Genomic DNA, 18,065 nt, shown 5'->3' with positions numbered 1-18,065 from the left:
CCTGGAGCTTTGTTAAAGGTAATTGAGCAAAGAAAATCTGTTGCTTTCAGGGTGCCTTGCAGCTTCACTAAGAAACATTAGAGATTTGGAAAATTAAAGTAGTTGAAAGTTCCTGATCTAAACAACATGCATTCACTTAGGCTGAGATACCGAGTATGAAATTACATGTATTATCTCCTGTGGAGAAAATTGTGAACACGGCACGTTAAAACCACCATCCACTGCAAGCTTCTCGAGAGGCAAAATCACAGAGTCCCAGACTGGCTGGGATCAGAAGTGACTTCCAAGTTTCTCCAGTGCCACCCTGCCATGGCAGGGACACCTCTCCCTGTCCCCCAGTGCCCAGCCTGGCCTGGGCACTGCCAGGGATCCAGGGGCAGCCCCAGCTGTGCCAGCCCTGCCCACCCTGCCAGGGAGCAATTCCTTCATGAAACTAATTCTCTCCTACCTTAGTTTAAAGCCGTCCCCCCTTGTCCTAACTGCCTGTGTAGAAAGTTGCTCTACTCTTTTTATAAACCCCTTAAGTACTGAAAAAATGACACAGATGATTCAGTTTCTCTGGTTACACATAATAACTGAAGCCTGGGGATATGCTTTGCTGTCCTGAATCAGAACAATAACCTTTTCATACTCATCATCCTGTGGTCCTGCTCTGAAAAAGTAATTTTGTGGGCAGGAGCCTCATTCTCACGAGTATTCCCTGTAAGATTCCTAAATCTCCCTGGAAGCTTCTGTTTGTTTACTCTTTTCCTTCCTCTGAGCCCAGAGATGACTTGACCCTGCCCTGCCACGCTCCTGTTGTGGGCTTGCCAGCTGTTTCCATTGCTGGGCTTTTGTGCTGCTGGAGTGCTCAGGGTGTTGCAGGGCTGTGCTTTGAAGCTGGGGTCACAGTGTCACCTGCAGGAGGAGTTTTGGCCTCCTGATCCTGTCCGGGTGATTTCTGGGAGGTCAGCAGTGCAAGGAGGGCTGGCAGCAGCGCATCAGCATTTCACACCAGGCTTGTGCTGGGACCTTGGCTGCAAAACCAGCCCTGACTTAATAGTTACCTACAACCTTCTTCTGCCACTTGGTCTCCAAATACCTTACAAAGAATGTTGGGTTTTTTTTTTTTTTTCCCTTCACATTTTTATCAAGTTCTGATCCCAAGCTGAAGGAAGATGAGTGGGTGGAAGCAAAACATGTTCTGTGCTGTGACATGTGGAATTGTTGGTTGGGCAAATCCTGCAGTTGATCTTGGCTGTTACTCACGTACTCTAAACTCTCAATTACCACGATTAATAGCAGGGTGAAGTAACTCAGATAAAGAAAGCACCTGGGTAGTGTAAGGCACACATAATTTACGCCGTGAAAACAACTTCAGCTTGTCTGCTCTGAAAGAACTGTAAATACACTGTGAAAGAAGAGTAAATCCCCTGTGCAGTGGAGCAGAGTGAGTTGTCTCCAGCAGCCCTGCTGTGAACAGAGTGTGTCCTGTGCTCGCTGCTGTACAGCCAGGAGAGGTGTGGCACCTCCAGAACCAGAAAAACCCACAGTCCTGAGGCTCTGATGTGGCAGGGAGCCCCAGGAGCATCCTCTTGGCTCTGGAGAGCAGGAGGAAGGGCTTGGCTCTCACCCAGCTGGTTTGAGACCAGAGGCAGCATCAGTGGCAGGCTGGGAATCTGCAGCTGGTCCTGGGTGCAGAAAGGTGCTTTTGGAGCAGCAGATGGGATTTGCTGTTTCATGCAGGGAGCGGGAGCCAAGCAGAAATCATTCCTAATTAATTTTTGCCAGCATCAGCAGTTGTGACTGAGGATAGTAAAAAGAAGTATTGTTTTGTTGCTTACAATGTTGTGTAATTTGGAAAGTGTTGCTGGTTTTGCCTCCAGTGTTTTCTTTTGCTGGTCAGCTTCCTTGGTTTCTGAAATAGCCCACAAAGCAGAATAATTGTGACTATGGGTACAGTTCTGAGTCAGCTGTACTTCCAAGCTGTCATTAAACTTCTTGAGGGCCCTCAGTTGAAGCTGCTTTTTTTACAATTCTGTGGAAAATACTTCTAATTTGACCCATTATTTAGGAAAAAATTTGGTAGCAGGCCCAAGCACCTGCATATGACATAAATATATAAGATTAGTCTCTGAATATTTCATATTTCTGAAAGTTTTGGTGCTGTTCTTGTTTTTAGTGTAGCAGCAATGCAGCTGTGTGTGTCTGACAGGAAAAGGTAGAGCATTCAAGTACTTCTCCAGAGGGTTTAAAATTGAATGCACTGAAAAACTTCTTGTGAGTCAAAAAAGTCAAGTAAAACTGCTTTAAATCTTGCCCAGCAAGTGGTTCTGCTTAGTCTAGGACAGCAAAGAGTGTCCCAGATTCTGTGCAAAGGGCAGTCAGCAGGATGATTAACCCAGACAATCATGACTTGATTTGTCAGAAGCATTTAGTGCGGATATTGCACTTCACAGTCCTGACTGCTGCTGAAATGATTGCACAGCTAATACCAGTGTTTTATTAATGGTGATTCTAAAGCAGCACAACCTTTGGGTTCATCTCATTCAGTTCTGCTAAGGAGTGTCACAAAGTCGAGTAATTTTGGTCATGGTTATTCCATGTTGAAACAAAATCTAATAGTTTCAATCTCCCCTGTTTCTGTTCTCCTTAATTGCACTTGCAGGCTGTTTAAATTTGCAGTAGAAATAAAAAGAAATATGTATTTTGATACAATGTTTTGGTGATGAGTTGTGTTAAAAATTTGTTCCGTTCCTGAAGTATTAATTGTTACTCCTGGCATTGCTAAATTGTATACTGAATAAATTAACCACTCAGTGGAAAAAGGTTATATAACAGGAGGGCTGGATTTTGTTCTGAGCTTTGTCAGTGTAGGAAATGGGGAAGTGAGTCTGAAATTTTATTTTCCAAGCAGAAAGTTAAAAGAAGTTGCTAGTGTTCAGTTTTTTTATTTGAAGAGATTTTAATTTCTTGACTTCTAAGAATTTATATGTGAAGCTGTTGAATTCTCTAATGTGAGAAACCTGAGAGTTTTTCAGTGTTCTGCCCGTGCCCAAATTTAAGATACAACATCTGAAATTCCTCTCCCCAGCAATTTCAAACAGTTGTCCAGAGAAACGGAATACATGACAATTAATGGGACAACAATGAAAAATCTTGAAATTTTACAGAATCAGGTAAGAACAAATGTAGCATTTTTTTAATAAATACTGAGGTGTTCATGGCTGTCTGACTTATTTTCCTATTGAAGTTCATCAGATTTGCAAATCTGATCCATTAGTCTTAAATTATTTTAAATGGGATCAGACTGAAGGGAGATAACATTTTCAGAAGCATAAATGAAGTTAATCTGTACTAGCTTTTAATATGAGTTAGGAACCTTGCTGCACTTTGACTAAAAAAGAACTTTCCTGGAGTTTAATTTCTTCAGCAACTGCAGTTGAGTGATGTCTGCAGTAGGGTTTGTTTTTGTGCTCCTGCTCAGAGCTTTATGCACACTCTTATTTTAACTGCTTAATTTGTCCTGATCATTTCCTAGAAACCATTTTCTAGCCAAAGGAAAAACATACTTAAGCATTGTACCACTCCTGGAGGTTCTTCATGTAAGGCATTGTTGATTAATGAAATTGATAATGAATGTACAGTTGCCATATCTTAAAGCCCAAACACAATGTTTTGAATAATATGAAGATCCTCCCACTGCAAAACTGACAGACCAGGTAAAAATAATGAAGTTACCTTCGTTATTTCAGACTGACATGAAGACAAAAGGAAGCCTGCTCTGGGTGCTGGATCATACCAAAACTTCGTTTGGCCGTCGAAGGTTGAAGAAATGGGTGACCCAGCCCCTCCTGAAACTGAGGTGAGCTGGTTCCTCATCCTGGCTAAACCTCTCTTTCCCAGTTGTGATAATGAGTATGCCCAATGAATTTGTCTGTCCAGGGGACCTGAGATCCACGGCAGAATCTGCACAGCAAATGACACAATACAAGTGGTGGGTGTTATATTTAGGTTTGCAGGAGTTAAACTCTTGGGCTCAGATAAATAGTACTGGGTTTGGACCAAGTTAGAAATTCCTCTGCAGAAATCAGAGTGGGCACCATTCTAATTCTGCAGCCCTTTTCAGACAATGAATGAGGATGACCTGGGACTGGAGGTTGTTTTGTTCCTAAACTTGCAATTCATGTTGGATGCCTTCCTTGCTTCACAAGTATTTACATCTCTGATGTGTTTAATTTCTTCTAAAGTAGCTGTGGATGCTTTTGTTATCCCTCTATACAGTGTATTGCACAGGAGAGGGTAACCTTTTACTAATCCTGAAAGCTGATGATTATTTGGCCACTCCAGTATTTTGACCTTGCCTGATTTATCAGTGCTTTAGAAATGTTGTGGTTTTTTAGCCGTATTTTGCTGGTTTTCACTTGTCGCCGTTTTGAAATGGACTCCAGCTTTTCTGATTTCTCTTGGCAGACTCGATTTGAGTGTTGTGGTTGAATGTGTGGTACACAGCAGTGCTGAGTGCATGGGCTGCATTTGCACCCCCACAGTTTGAGTTTTTGGATCCATTCATTCGAATATGTGTTTCCTGACCATTGTCAGTGTAGAGTTCATTGAAGTTGTCACTTTGTTCCCTGCACTTGTAGCATACAGGAGATCTTTTGACTTGGTTATCCACAGTATTTTTCCCCTCTGTTTTTCTGTTGAACATAAATTAAGCAGTTTTAATGTCCATTACTTTTTGACAGGTTTAAATAGTGAGGTATACCAGTGTTTTAGCATCTTGCTGTTGCTGGTAATTTACAACTGTTTCTTCAGAACCATTTTTTCTTTCCTTGCCAAAATCTAGTATGTCAAAGCACTGTACTTCTGTGGCATCACTGCTTAATTTTCTTACTGGCCTTTTTCTAATAAGTTACTTTCAGTGGCCCTTTTAAAAAAAAAAATTCTTCTGACAATAGCTTTTGTGTATCTTTCCTACTTCCAGAGGCTTTTGATGTAACCATCCTAAACAGCATGTGAGTTAACCAGGGCATCGTGTCACGAAAAGCATTTAGGTAGAATTCCAGGGCCTCTTTGCAGGGATAAATGTAAATAAATCAGTTTATTCCCCTCCCTGCCCTGGAGATGAGCCAGGTGTGTGTGTGCAGCTGTCAGCGGAGGGAGCCAGAGCACTGAGGATGGCCCTGGGCAGGACTGGCTGGGCTGCTCCCGGGGCTGGCCACGCCGAGTGACCGCACCGAGTGACCGCACCGAGTGACCGCACCCGTGGGGCAGCAGCTCAGGGGAATTTCCACAGGGAAACAGAACTCCTCCTGCTACCCAGCACAGCAGGCAGAAGCTGCTTCCCCAGCACTCCAGGCCCTCTTTGTTATATACCAATGTATTTAGTTTAAATTCTCCCTTGTCTCAGTGCAGAGCCAGCCTCGCGGGTTCGTGGTTTTGTTTCCTTGTCTTACCCCTCTGCTCCTTCCTGCTTCTGGAGAGTGGTGCTTGGCATTTTCAGGCTGCTCTGGCTGGAGGTGATGGTGCTCCTCAGCACTACTTGAAGCTTAAAAAGCTGTTTTGCTCTGTGTGCTTCTCCCTTTCTGAGTCTCAAGTTGTAATTTTACATAGTTAGTGCATCAGGCATCTGGCAATATTGTTCCCAGTAATGCACACAAATGCACTCAGAGAACATTCTGTAATTGCAATTCACCTGTGCCTCCTGGAGTGACATTCTCAGAGGAAGTAAGGCTCCTGTACTGCATCTTTTCCAGTCAGTGAGTAGGTGTATCAAGAAGTGAGAGGGTGTAATTACTGCTTTGTGCCTTAGAGTTGAAAATCACTTGGGATGATGACTAAATTTCCTGTGAAGAAACCATACATTAGGGTGAATAAAGATGGAATGTGTACAGACTCATTTGGGCAAACTTGAAGACACTCTTTAAATCACCAGTGATGCAATACATGTAGAGACAAGATGTGTACATTTGGGAAAAAAAGAAATGGCAGAAAAAAGTTTAACCAAGAGGTGTGTAGTGTCCTGAGTTACTCACCTGGGTACACAGAGATAATGAGATAAGAGTCTATCAGTCTCTAGCAACTGAGCTTTTTAGGAGGAGTGAGGAAGGTTGTTTCTCTGCAGATGTTTTTAGGTATTTGTGGGTTATAGAAGTGTTATCTTACCTCTGAAATCCGAGTTCCATTGAATGCCTTTCTCACCTGGTGTCTGCAAGTGGAAGAGAAGGAGAAGGTGGCCTGGAGCATTTGTGGGTGAGGGAAGGTTGCTGTCCCCACGCAGGCAACAGGTTCCAGCAGGAAAGGGACCAGAGCAGCCAGGGGGCTCAGGGCAGCTCTCAGCAGCCAGGGCTGTGTGCACTGCTGGAATCTGGAATGCAGGGAACTCTCAGAACTTTGGGCCTGGAAGCCAAAGCTTAGAATTGAACACAGAATTTGATCTGAGACCTTGGGAAAGGCTCCCAAACTCAGGTGCTAGAAGTTGGAATGTGGATTTAGAGTTTAAAGCAGGCACACAGTAAGCTAAGTAAAGGAAAGTTTAGAGTTTTAGAGTTTAAGATACAGTAAAAATAAAAGTAGTTACAGAGGTAAACAGGGAGATTAGAATGCAGCACTGTAGGTTTGTGTATCATAACATGATTGGCTAAGAAAGCTTGCACTGTAGCAAGCTAAGGCAAAATATTTAAGGATTGGGTCAAAAGCATAAATATCCTTGTTGGCAGTGTTTCATTGGTCAATAAATCCTTAAAAAGTCTTGTAACTGAGGGTCTTGTGACCTTTTAAGCCATATGGTGAAGATGTGAGCTGAACTCACCCTTCCTGCCCATGTAAAAGATAAGAAAAGTAAACCACATCATCATAAACAATTCAAAGATCTCATCTCGAATTCCTTCCAAAATTCCCCACAAGTGAATTATCACAGTGCAACAGTTACAAATAATTTATTTCCTAATGGGAAATAAGTGGGAAATTTCAGAATCCTTGAGGCTGATGTCGAAGTCACTGCTTCTTCAGTACCTACAAGAGGATGAGAAAGATAAAGGTCACATAGGCCTGGCTGAGCAAAGCTGGCTCTGGTTTTAATGTTTATTTTGGCTCTTGTTTTGTTGTTTGTTTTGGATGTTGTCCTGTATAGGCACTGCCCTGCACATGACCAGTCTGAAACCTGACCTCTGCAGATTGTGTCCTTCCCTGTCTCTGCACTGTCCATGGTTACTCACTGCCTCCCTCCTTCCCTCCCAGCCTCTTCTTTGCCTTTCCCTTCCCCAGGTGTCAGGAGTGCTGGGTGCCCATCTGCAGTACAACAGACACATAAACACTGCATCCTTTCCCTGGCTGGGCAGTAATTTGTGTCTGTGCCTTGCTCAGCTGTTGATTCTTGCACAGTTCCTAGGAATTCTGTTTTCTGGATGTATCAAACACACAGCCTTGTCAGGGTTGGCTGGAGTTGTGCAAGGAGTTCCAAACTGGAGAAGTGATTCCTGCTGCCAGGGAGCAGGGAGAGACCTTGCTGTGGAACTGGGGAGAGCCTGGCTGCTGTTGGCCTCTGCTGCAAAAGTGCCTCCTTGGAATTAGAACAGTTTCTAATGCAACATTTTAAAAGCTTAGGGATGTGTGTGAGATAAACTGGAAGGGTGTGAGATGTGAACATGCCAGTTTGCACAGTAATCTCTCTCTTTGGGGTGTTCTCTACAGGTGTTGGGCTGTTTTCATGTTTGAAGAAGTTTAAGCAGACTGAGTGACCCACAAGTGCTGGATTGTAATTCTTTAATATTCTTTTGTCTCTGTTGGGTTTTTGGTGTTACATGTGATGTGCCTTCATTCATTTGTAGCCAAGATAACCTGATCTTTTTTTAGTTAAAGCTGATGTTTCAATCTCAAGAAGGGAGAAAATTGTATCTGTTTAGACAGTTGCCAAAAACTTGTCAACCTTTGCCTTGTGCTTCAGAGAAACCAAAAATTTAATTAGCTCTCAAAGACTGGATTTCCATTTATCCCTGTGATTCTAATATACTTTGTCTCCTGTTTCTTCCAGTTCTGGATGAGATGATGCTTTTATAATATTAAAGCCTTGTAGGATGGTATTGATAATTGCTGTTAGTCTGAATATGCTTTGTCCACAGGAGCTCAGAAGGACTGGCAATGTAGCAAGTGCAGAACTGCACAGTTCAGGACTACAGACAGTTCCTTATCTACTCCTGAAGAAAAAGAAGTGTAAATTTGCATTACTAATGCAACATGTACTAATGCTTGGAGGATATATACTGTAGAACTGGGAAGAGGAGGGTCCCTTTACAGTGAGATTGGCAATGACATGTCTTTTGTAATATGAAATAATGTCTTGCTCTACATTTCCTCACTTTGAATGTATTGAATGCTGCTTTATTTATACTTCTATATACAAAGTATAATTCTAAAAGAAAGTCAAGTTTGACTTTGTCCTTGTTCTTTGTAATTAAAATATCAGGGCAGTAAAGCAAACTGTCTAAATGTCCTTGTCCCATCTTATTTTGGAGTTAAACTGGTTCCCATTTGATAGCATCTTCATCCAGATCAGGATTAGAAGATTTTTTTTTTTTTCCCCAGCAGTTATTTGTGAATAAAATCCACTGATCCTACGGCAGGGCTAAATTTTCCTCCTAGAATAACAATTTTATAGAATCAGTGCCAGTATAAAATGCACAAATGCAGGTTACAGCATATGCCTGAGATCTCAAAATTGTTGTGGGAAAGAAAAAGATTGCAGCATCATCACATGTATTGATTCATTTTTGCTTAGCTGTGTTTTGGTCCCTTTGCTGTGTCTAATTCCTTATAAATGGAGCAATCAGGCATCCATTCATGTTGGCTAAAGTAGCTAATTGTTCCCTTTTTAGGCACAAATAGCTGAAATACGTTGTGTATGAACATAAACAAAAGTGTTTGATTGCCATTTGCACATTTTGGACGTTCTTTTAACAGATGTGAAGCCAAAGTTTAGGGTGCTTGTGTGCTGCTGCTCGGAATTTGAGATTCATTCAGGGAGATTGTCCTCTCCTGTTGGACCTCTCTGGAGAGCCATGAGACATCAGGAGTTTGGGGAGTAAATTACTTGAAAAACAACTGAACAGACTCAGAAGGATGCTTAATTTTTTTAGGTTTCACTTAAATTTCACTGGACTATTTATAACTACCCTTGTTTGTACTTATGTCATTGGTGCTAATGGATAAAATTCCAGCACTCACAGCAAATTTAACAAATTCATCCCATAACTGAGCCAGTGTCTAGCTCAGCCAGCACTTTGGCAAAAAGGCAGAGGTAAGGGTGGCATCCCAGCCTTGAGGGGAAGGCAGCACCCAAGACTGGGCAGGGGCTCGTGGTGAAGGGGAGGATGGAGGGTCCACAGAAGGGCACAAATCTTCATTTGTAGTCAGTAATCTTCATTAGTAATCTTCATTACACACGTGCCAGGGGAGTTGGCCTGTGGGTCCTGAGTGGGGTGAGCACACAGCAGTGGGTTTGACCAGAGTGGGCAGAGAGGGGTGACAGGAGGGAGAGGAGGAAGGGCAGAGAGGGGTCGCGGATGTTGCTGGCTGCAGTTGCCATGCAGCTGTCTGAGCCCTGGGCTGTCACACCTGGGCCCCCCTGCCTGCATCCCTGCTGGCATCCCCTGCCTTGAGAGGGGCTCCTGGCTCTCTGTGCAAAGCAGCTTCGGGGGGCACTCTGGTCAGGGCTGTCCCCTGGGGCTGACCCTGCTGCTCCCTGGCCTCGGTGCTGTGCTCTGGAGCTCTCCAGCAGGCACAGCACGGCTCTGTGTCCTGGAAAAGGGCATCCCTGCCCCTGCTCCAGCCTCAGCAGCCTTGGCTGGCTCTGCAGGTGCTGGGGGCTTCATCCCCCTGGCCCCCAGGGCTGCTTGTTCCTTGGAAGGACATCCTGAGTTTGTGGACTGCACGCTGGTAATTCCACCAGGGCTTCGGTGGCATCAGTTGCCTGTCATCAAAGGAGTGGTCTCAAGCAGGGGACACTCTCTACCATTTAACATGGTCTTTACCTTAATCAGCTCATCCAAAGTCTTCGTTTGTCAGCCCTGGTCTGAGGAGAGGTCAGAAAAAGGCCCATAATACATAAGTGAGTAAATGATACATTTTCATTCTTTGCAGTGCTGCACTTAGGAGGTTGTTAGGCTTTGATTTAGATATCACAGTCCATGGAAAGCAATGTTTGTTGTTTCATATTGTTAATTATGTTTTTTAAGGGATTGAATTCCTGTGACTGACAGTTCTGCACATCACTGTTGTCCTAGAATGGATTTAATAAAATAATCTTAATTGCATACACTGTCCTTGAATTATGTCCTTAGCATGAAGAATGAATTCATACTGTGTGCATTTAGCATAGGTTAAGAGATTTCTGATAAATTTATATTTATTTACCTTGTATTTAAATAATACTTTACATAAATGAAAATGTCCTTAGCTCTTACATAGCAGTTACATTATCAATTTCACTCTGCTTTAAATGTAAAGATATATTATCACATCTAAAAATGTCAGGTTTGTTTTGCTGCAGGAGAGACCAGCAGATCTCTGTTACCACACCAGCAACCAGTTTAGGCTGCTCAGATGTTAATTCAGTGCAGTGCTTTCGTGTCTGCAGCCTTCTGCTTTGTCAAAATAATTTTTAGTTCAGGATTCAAACATCTTCTTCGCATTTTCTAATTTTCTGTATTGTTCACTATTTGGCAGCAGAATAATGCAGGGGAGTATCTCATTATTTCACTTCAAGTAGTTCTTTCAAATGACTGCAATAACAATTCTGCAGTTAGATTTTGTTATGTTTAAATACACTGAAAAGTGATTTTAGTATTGTATTAATGATGCTATTCTTAGATGGAGGATATGGCAGAAGTAAGAGTATTGCTTTTAGTCGACTGAATTATGTTACATTATTCCACAGAAGATTGCTTGGAAAATTGGATAAAGCTCAGATTGCTGACATGGTTTATACAGATGAGAAAGAACAGGCTAATATTGCACCTAAATGCAGCATGAAGCAGTAGCCAGTTTAGCTGGCTGTTGGGTCTCTTTGCATAATGTTAGATCCAGGTTTTCTGGTGCTGGAATTCTTTTCCAGGCCATAGAGAGATTGGCAGCCCCAAACTGTGCAGTGCAGAGCCATTCTGGGAGGGCTTAGCAACTGATGGGGGCAATACTTATATTTACACTTTGGCACTCAATGAAATGTTTGTTAATTTAAATATTTATATATTAAATATCTAAATATTTGACGTTTGAAAGCGTACTTTGAAATTCATCATCTGTTTTTATGGTATCTCGTCCCAGTCCTTCCTTCCTGATGGGTATGTGGTATTTTAGACAATTCTTAGCTGTACTTTCTGAATTTTGAAATAGGAATCCCACTAGGTTTTCTTTACAGGTGGAAAAAAAATGGGTCACTTGATACTGAATGCCATTTTCCTGATCCTTTCTTATTGGTGGGATTAAAGCAGAAAAACTATGGATGCTTAGTTTTAGATTACTGGAGCTCCACTAACACAGCCATATGTGAGGATGATTAAAGTGCAGATTAAGCTTTGGAGGGAGGAGTTTTTCAAATATCTGCATCTATTGTACATATTACTGCCAGTTTCCAGTTGGCCACATAGCAGTAGTCCTGTTTAAATTAACTAACAAGAGTTCTGCTGCTTACAGTGCTTTTTACTAATGAAAAATAAAGGTTTTTGTATTCTGCAAGGTACATATGTGTATAATTTCACAGTTCAGTACTCCCTCATGTGGAGGAGAAGTGTTCCAGGGTTTCATGTGGTCAGTAATTCTCCATGAAAATGGGCTAGTGGCTGGTGACACTGACCCCTCAGGATGTGTTGATGACTCTCTGTGTGTGGAGACACGAGGCTTGACTCCATTTCAGAAGGCTGATTTATTATGTTAAATATTATATTAAAATACTACATTAAGACTATACTAAAAGAACAGAGAGATCAGAAGGCTACAACAAGAATAGAACAGAACAGAATAGAATAACAAAATGCTGTGACTGCTCACAGCCTTGGCACAGGTGGCTGTGGTTGGTCATCAATGGAAAACAATCCACATGGACCAATCATGGATGCACCTGTTGCATTCCACAGCAGCAGATAGTAATTGTTTACCTTTCTCTCCTGAGGCTCCTCAGCTTCTCAGGAGAGGAAAAATCCCAGCAAAGGATTTTTCATAATATCATGGCTACAAGGATGTCCCTGTTTGGTGGCACTGTGTGCTCAGGCTGTTCTGTGGCTGTGCCCTGATGCCAGCCCTGCTCGGGTTGCTGCCTGTGACCCTGCTGCCAGTGGGAGCTGCTTCCAAGGCACCTGGCTGCCCACAGGATGGGGAGATTTCTGCAATGTGTGTTGGCATGCTGGAGCAGTGGGTCAGGTGTCCTTGTCACCTGCAGCAGCAGTGCCTGCCAGGTCTGGCCTTCCTGCTCTCCTCAGGGAAAACCTTTTATTTTTCCCAGCCCTGGGGAGTGGTGGGTGCTGTGGTGCTGTCCCATCCAGGGCTGGCAGTGAGACCCAGCTGCACCTGCCCCAGGTGTGCCCAGCAAGGCTGCTCTGGCTGCTGTCTGTGGCAGGGAGCAGCTGGTGTTACTGCCTGGCACGAAGCAGGATGGCACTGCAACAATCCTGGCACGTGAAAGCTGTTAGATTTGTGTTTAGCTGAGAGCTCACCAGCTATGATTTCCCCTTTCACATGAAGTGCAATAAAATTTCAAGCACTCTTAGGTTTGGCTGTCTTCAGGGCCAGAGGCCTCTGACTGCTGGACTCTTGTAATGTCTGCAACCTCTGGAGGTGCCTAATTTCCTTGATTTCCTCATGGACACTATTTATGAGCAGCCACGCTGGCAACTGGCCTGAAACCTCTGCAGTAAAAGCCAGGGGCAAGGCAGGCAACCTTCCAAAAAATCTTAAATTTGGATTGCATCCTTACTTCCCATCCCTCTGTGCTGGCTGAGCTCTGAGCATCTTGCTGGTCCCTGAGAACGTGGGCTGGGCTGCCTTTGCACACACTGGTCTGGGATGGGGAGTGTCTGCATCAAAGCACTGATTTCTCCTTGGACTGCCTGGGTGGTGGGCTTTGGGTACACCCACTGACCCCCAGACTCAGTACTTCCCTAGGAGGGCAATTTGGTTCCATAGGAAGCAGAAATGGAGTTACTTCTGCAATCTGCAGCCAGCCCATGGATATGCTGGAAGGATACAGAGGAGACTCTGTAAAAACTTGGGTGAAACTTGGTGGTAGTTGTCCTTTTCTGCAGCCCTTTGCTTTTAAGGAAATGATTGTAAGGGACCTGCCAAGAACTATGGAATCACCTCCTCTCATTAAAAAGGTGTTTGCTCATTTCAGGAGAATGTGTCTTTGACTTCAGTCTTGAAATAGTGAGATAAATGTTACAGGTTTTAGCAAAAAAAAAGGTAGAAAAGCCATTGCAGTGCTGATCCAGGTAATTACCAGTCACTGGTCAGGGTCAGACAAGGGGGCAGAATGGTGAGGGGTGTCTACAACCTGCTGGGGTGAAGATAAAAAACTGGAGAATTGGGTAAAGCACATGGGGTGCAGAGTGAGCTCCAAACCCTCTGCCCATCCTCCAGCACTTGTCTGTACGTGTGGGGTGGAATACTCAGGGTTCAGTGTTACTGCCCCCAGGAACACGTGCAGAGCTGGGCACTGCAGTGTGTCCTGTGAGCACAGACAGGGCAGAATCAGCTCATGGCCAGGACCTGGCTTTTTGCAATGAAATCCCAAGATTCTCTGCATTCCTCTGTTCTTCTGCTGCTCGTGAGGATGTGGCATTAGTCAAAGACTAAAACAAATCAACCCAAAACAAGCCACAGGAAGAGATGCACTGCCTTCCCTTTCCCCCCGGAGAAACACAAGTTTTAATTCTTGATTTTCTTCTTTTGCAGTGACATAAATGCCCGGCTTGATGCTGTGTCTGAAATTCTGCTGTCAGAATCCAGTGTCTTTGGTCAGATTCAAAATCTTCTTTGCAAGCTGCCAGATTTGGAGAGAGGCCTCTGCAGTGTTTTCCACAAGAAGGTAATCATCACACTAATTCATTGTTTTCTGAACAGCATCGTTCTGTCTTAATGTACTTCCTTTGGGTTTGCATGTTTGTTTAAAAATGTTTTCTACTTATCAGGCTGACATGTTACGGGGACGTGGGTTTATAAAAACCAGATGTGGTGAAATCTTGGTTTGTGATCAGTGATATGCTGGTAGAAGAAGTGTCTGGGTAGGGTTCTGAAGCACGTGCTTGGACTGCTAGTGGTAACAGGCAAACATGTGCAGTACTCTTGATTCAGTGTCTGGATTCAGGGAGGAGGGATGGTGCAACAGACCCTTCTGCCACGAATTCTCGTTTGCCTTTAAACCAAAGCTTTGCATTCCATGTGCTTATCTAAACCCACACATGCAGGTGGAACCACTTGGCTGCTGCTGGCTGTTTGCAAGTGGATGTTGGTTTGCTTGTGAACTCCCTGGCTTGGACCTCAGGTCCACATTTCAATAAGAATCACTTATGAGAGATGAGACACTGACAGTTCTTAGCTGAGGCAGATTAATGTGCCAATGGCACCTGTGGAGTGCTTCATGTTCTTTTATTTCACTGCTCTACTTAGAGGTTTTGACAGGTTTTTTTTTCAATAGGGGAATAGGTGGGTAGAATGAGAGCAAAGTCGAAATTTTTTGGATGGTACAGCATAACGTTTTCCTGTGTCTGAAAAGCTGAAACTCAGTTTTTATGCAATTTTTCAAGCCCTGCAGTGCTTGGCTCTTGGAAGGGCTTGTGTGTTTCAGGGAATGGATACAGAGGTCCTGCCATAAGGAAGGTTGTGAAAAGAGGGAGTGTGCACCACTTTGCCCATCCTCTGAAGTATACCACATTCACATAATGAAATTGTTGGGTTTCTTTGTCCAAACAACTGCCCAGGAATTAGATAATTCACTTTTTAATGGTTTAACTCATTTCAGGTTTCATACACAGTACTGTTTCTAGGAATATATCTGCATTTCACAACGTCCTGGAACTGCTCTGCTGCTGCCCTGTGGGGCTTTGCTTTGGATTGTTTGGTTTTGCTTTATTTTCTGTAGGTACTTATTTCTTCAGATGTCCCTCCCTGCTGTAGAGCTGCTTGCCTTTCTCAGCTTTAGCTCATTTTAGGTGGAGCCATGCAGGGACCCTGGATTTTCCTGTGGTTTTTGGGATGAGGTGACAATGCAGATTGTCTGAACAGCAGCCACTGCAGCATGAAGATGTGTTTAGTGAGTCAGGTATTGGAAAGAAGCTGCAGGAGAGGAGAAATGCTCCAGCAGACTCCCTAAAAAGGGTAAATGAGGGGGGAAAGCTCTAAGCACACACTTCTAATGTGATGGATTTAATTGCCCTGGTAAAAGCCTGGGCTGGGCAGAGCACTCTGGGGAGCACCTGAAGCACTGAGGAATCCCTGAAGACCTTAGGACTTTGAGGAGATGGCAGTGTCCCTGAGAGAGCAGGGTCTCTTTCCAATAAAGAATCAAAAGCAAACTCTGGGAAGCCAATTCTGAAGCACAGCTGGTGAGTATGGAGCCTGAAGAGAGGTCCCAGCAAGGCAGATAAGTATTCAAGAACATGGAGTAACTGGGTTTCTTGGATCTTTTTGTGTTTCCCCCAGTGAATGTTGCCATTTCAGTTCCTACTACAGAGCCCTTTCCAGCTCTGTTAATTCCAGATGTCCATCTCCCACGTGCTCAAAATTAGGTTCAGTGCCATTTCGTTCCATTAAGGGATCCAAGACTCAGAGTGGAACACTCTGATGGCTTCACTGAAGGAATGTGCTTGTTAGTTCAGTGTCAGCTGCAGGAAAAATAGGTGAATGTGACAGGCATTTCATCCTGCAGGCCCTTTGTACTTCAGTCAAGTCATTACTTGAGGAGGTGTGCTGTACAAGGAGTCTCTGAAGTGAACAGAGATGGCTGGGGTGTCTCAGTCATTTTAAACATTCTTTGGAATGTGTTTTACATTCAGGTCAGCCACTGCAGGAATTGTATTGTGCAAAGGCCTGTGCACCAGTAACCTCTGGAGAAAATGAAGTGAAGGCAGAAAAATGGTCTGCAAGGCAAAGCATCCTGATGGGAACTTCTGTGGTCAAGAACATCACTGTCTGTTTTCCTGGTCTGAGTTATTCCCCTTTTTTTTTTTTTTTTGTTTTTGTTTTTGGAAGCCTGCTAACAAGTCGTATCTGATAACATAATTCAAGCTGGGAATTGCTAACCTGGCCCATCACAAGTTCCCATTGCCTCAAACCACCAAGACCTGTATGTGATTTACCCCAGCTACAACCACTCTGGAATTAGAGCAGTACTTTTAGTGGGAATTAGGTATTACCTTGGGGGCCACAGTTCAGCTGTGTTTTTGTCCCAGCCTGGAAAAGGACTGAGGGAGTGGTTAAGGAGGCAAGAGCAGCATTGCAGTTGCCATGGAGAGGGGAGCTGCTCTCGGTTCGTGCAGGTGCAGCACTTGACACCTCGCCAGGCAGAGATGCTCTCCACTGCAGAGGGGCCTCGCTCCTCTCTGGGAGAAGAAGGGTGGCTGCAGATGGAAGGGGTGAACACTTCTGGGCAGCACTCAGAAGCTGGCTGCAAGGGAATCTGAGAGACAGGGAATTTTGTTGAGTTTTGTCTCAGTAGTGCCTGGAGCTTGTCAGAATCACCGTGGTGGCAGAGGTGGTGCTCGGAGGAGGATCACCAAATCAGCCGGCACAGTTTGCACCACAGGCATTTCCTTCTGGCATCAGTGGGAAATAAAAATGGCAGGACCCTCCTTTTTTTGCCTCAGTTCAAGTGGAGACTGCTCAGCCTTGCCTTGGAGCTTGGCAAAAGAGGGTCAGTGACCGATGTTTGAGCAGGTTTTACAACCAGTACAGAGTAAACAAGCCATTTGCACTTTCAGAAATGTGTCCTACAGGGCCAGCCTGATGTTCCTTGCTGTTTTCATGCCTGTGTTTCCAGTGTGTTTCAGAAGATAAATATTTACACAGGCTCAACCCACAAGTGTTTATCTTATTTGTACCCTTTGCTCAATAAACATTACTTTTGACTAAAGCACAGTCACCGACGGAATTATCATAACAATTGGCCATGAGATGTACAAAACAGATTAAAGGGGAGCTGTTTACCTAAGGAGGGAGAGCAATAACCAAGCCTTACCACCACGTGTAGTGCAGCATCCTTTCAGTTTGTCCTGCCCCGGGCTCTCTCTCATTCTCAGTTCCTTGGGAGCAGGTGGGAAAACAGGAAAACCTGTCCAGGTGTGGCTCAGGCTCTGAAGGAGTGCTGCCCGTGCCTGGCTGCTCACCTGAGCACAGTGGAGCAGGCAGGTGCTGCCTGTGTGCCCACAGCCTCCCGGGGGACTTGCCTTGTCACTCTTTGGGGGTTTGTTTGATTTTCTGCAGTGTCACAGCTCTGGCTATCCCTGCACGAGTTTCCTGCGTAGCTTAATTTAATTCCAAAGTGAGCTGAGTTTAAAAATCGAGCAGCATGGTCTAAATGTGTTTCCCCTCTGTGAAAAATGCCAGTCACTTGGTTTTAAAATTTTAAAAGTTTAATGGTAATAAAATGGTTATAACAATAGTAATATAATTAGAGTAATAAAAATTTGAACAAATAGAATTTAGAACAATACAAGACAATAAAAACAAAGAGTTACGGACAGTCCAGGTACCTCTTTCTGGGCAAAATAAGCCCAAAAAAGAACATCCATTAACAGAGGATTAACCCTTAAAAGCAATAGCCCATTTCATATTCATACACCTCATCCATGATTCACAAATTCCATTCAAACACAGGATTCTGTCTGGTCAGTGTCAGCTTCTTCCTCTGAATCCTGACAGCATCAGGGCTGAGCAAGCTGGGAAGAAGTTAGTTTCTTCTGATAAGGGAGCAATAAATTCTCTTTTCAGTGAGTATTTCACTGTTTCTGGGACACCTCCTCAGAGCACGAGGGTGCAGCTCAGCTGGGTGCCAAGTGTTAAAATTTCAGTGAAGAAAATAGTTACTATTTGTATAGTAT

The 18,065-nt window shown here is 43.9% G+C and overlaps 1 protein-coding gene across 2 annotated transcripts in view; it reads left to right on the top strand.

Moving 5' to 3' along the window:
- The window catches only part of MSH3 (mutS homolog 3), a 94,509-nt gene that overhangs the window by 41,213 nt on the left and 35,231 nt on the right, over positions 1 to 18,065 (top strand). For both annotated transcript variants that reach the window (XM_041463332.1, XM_041463331.1), the window contains exons 11-13: positions 3,074 to 3,158; positions 3,735 to 3,844; positions 13,924 to 14,056. In XM_041463332.1, the coding sequence (XP_041319266.1) occupies positions 3,074 to 3,158; positions 3,735 to 3,844; positions 13,924 to 14,056 (328 nt within the window). The remainder of the gene's footprint in view (positions 1 to 3,073; positions 3,159 to 3,734; positions 3,845 to 13,923; positions 14,057 to 18,065) is intronic.

Source organism: Pyrgilauda ruficollis, unplaced genomic scaffold, assembly GCF_017590135.1.
Source record: "Pyrgilauda ruficollis isolate IOZ18807 unplaced genomic scaffold, ASM1759013v1 scaffold164, whole genome shotgun sequence".
NCBI classification, from domain to species: domain Eukaryota; kingdom Metazoa; phylum Chordata; class Aves; order Passeriformes; family Passeridae; genus Pyrgilauda; species Pyrgilauda ruficollis.
This window is presented reverse-complemented; position numbering and strand designations above follow the sequence as displayed.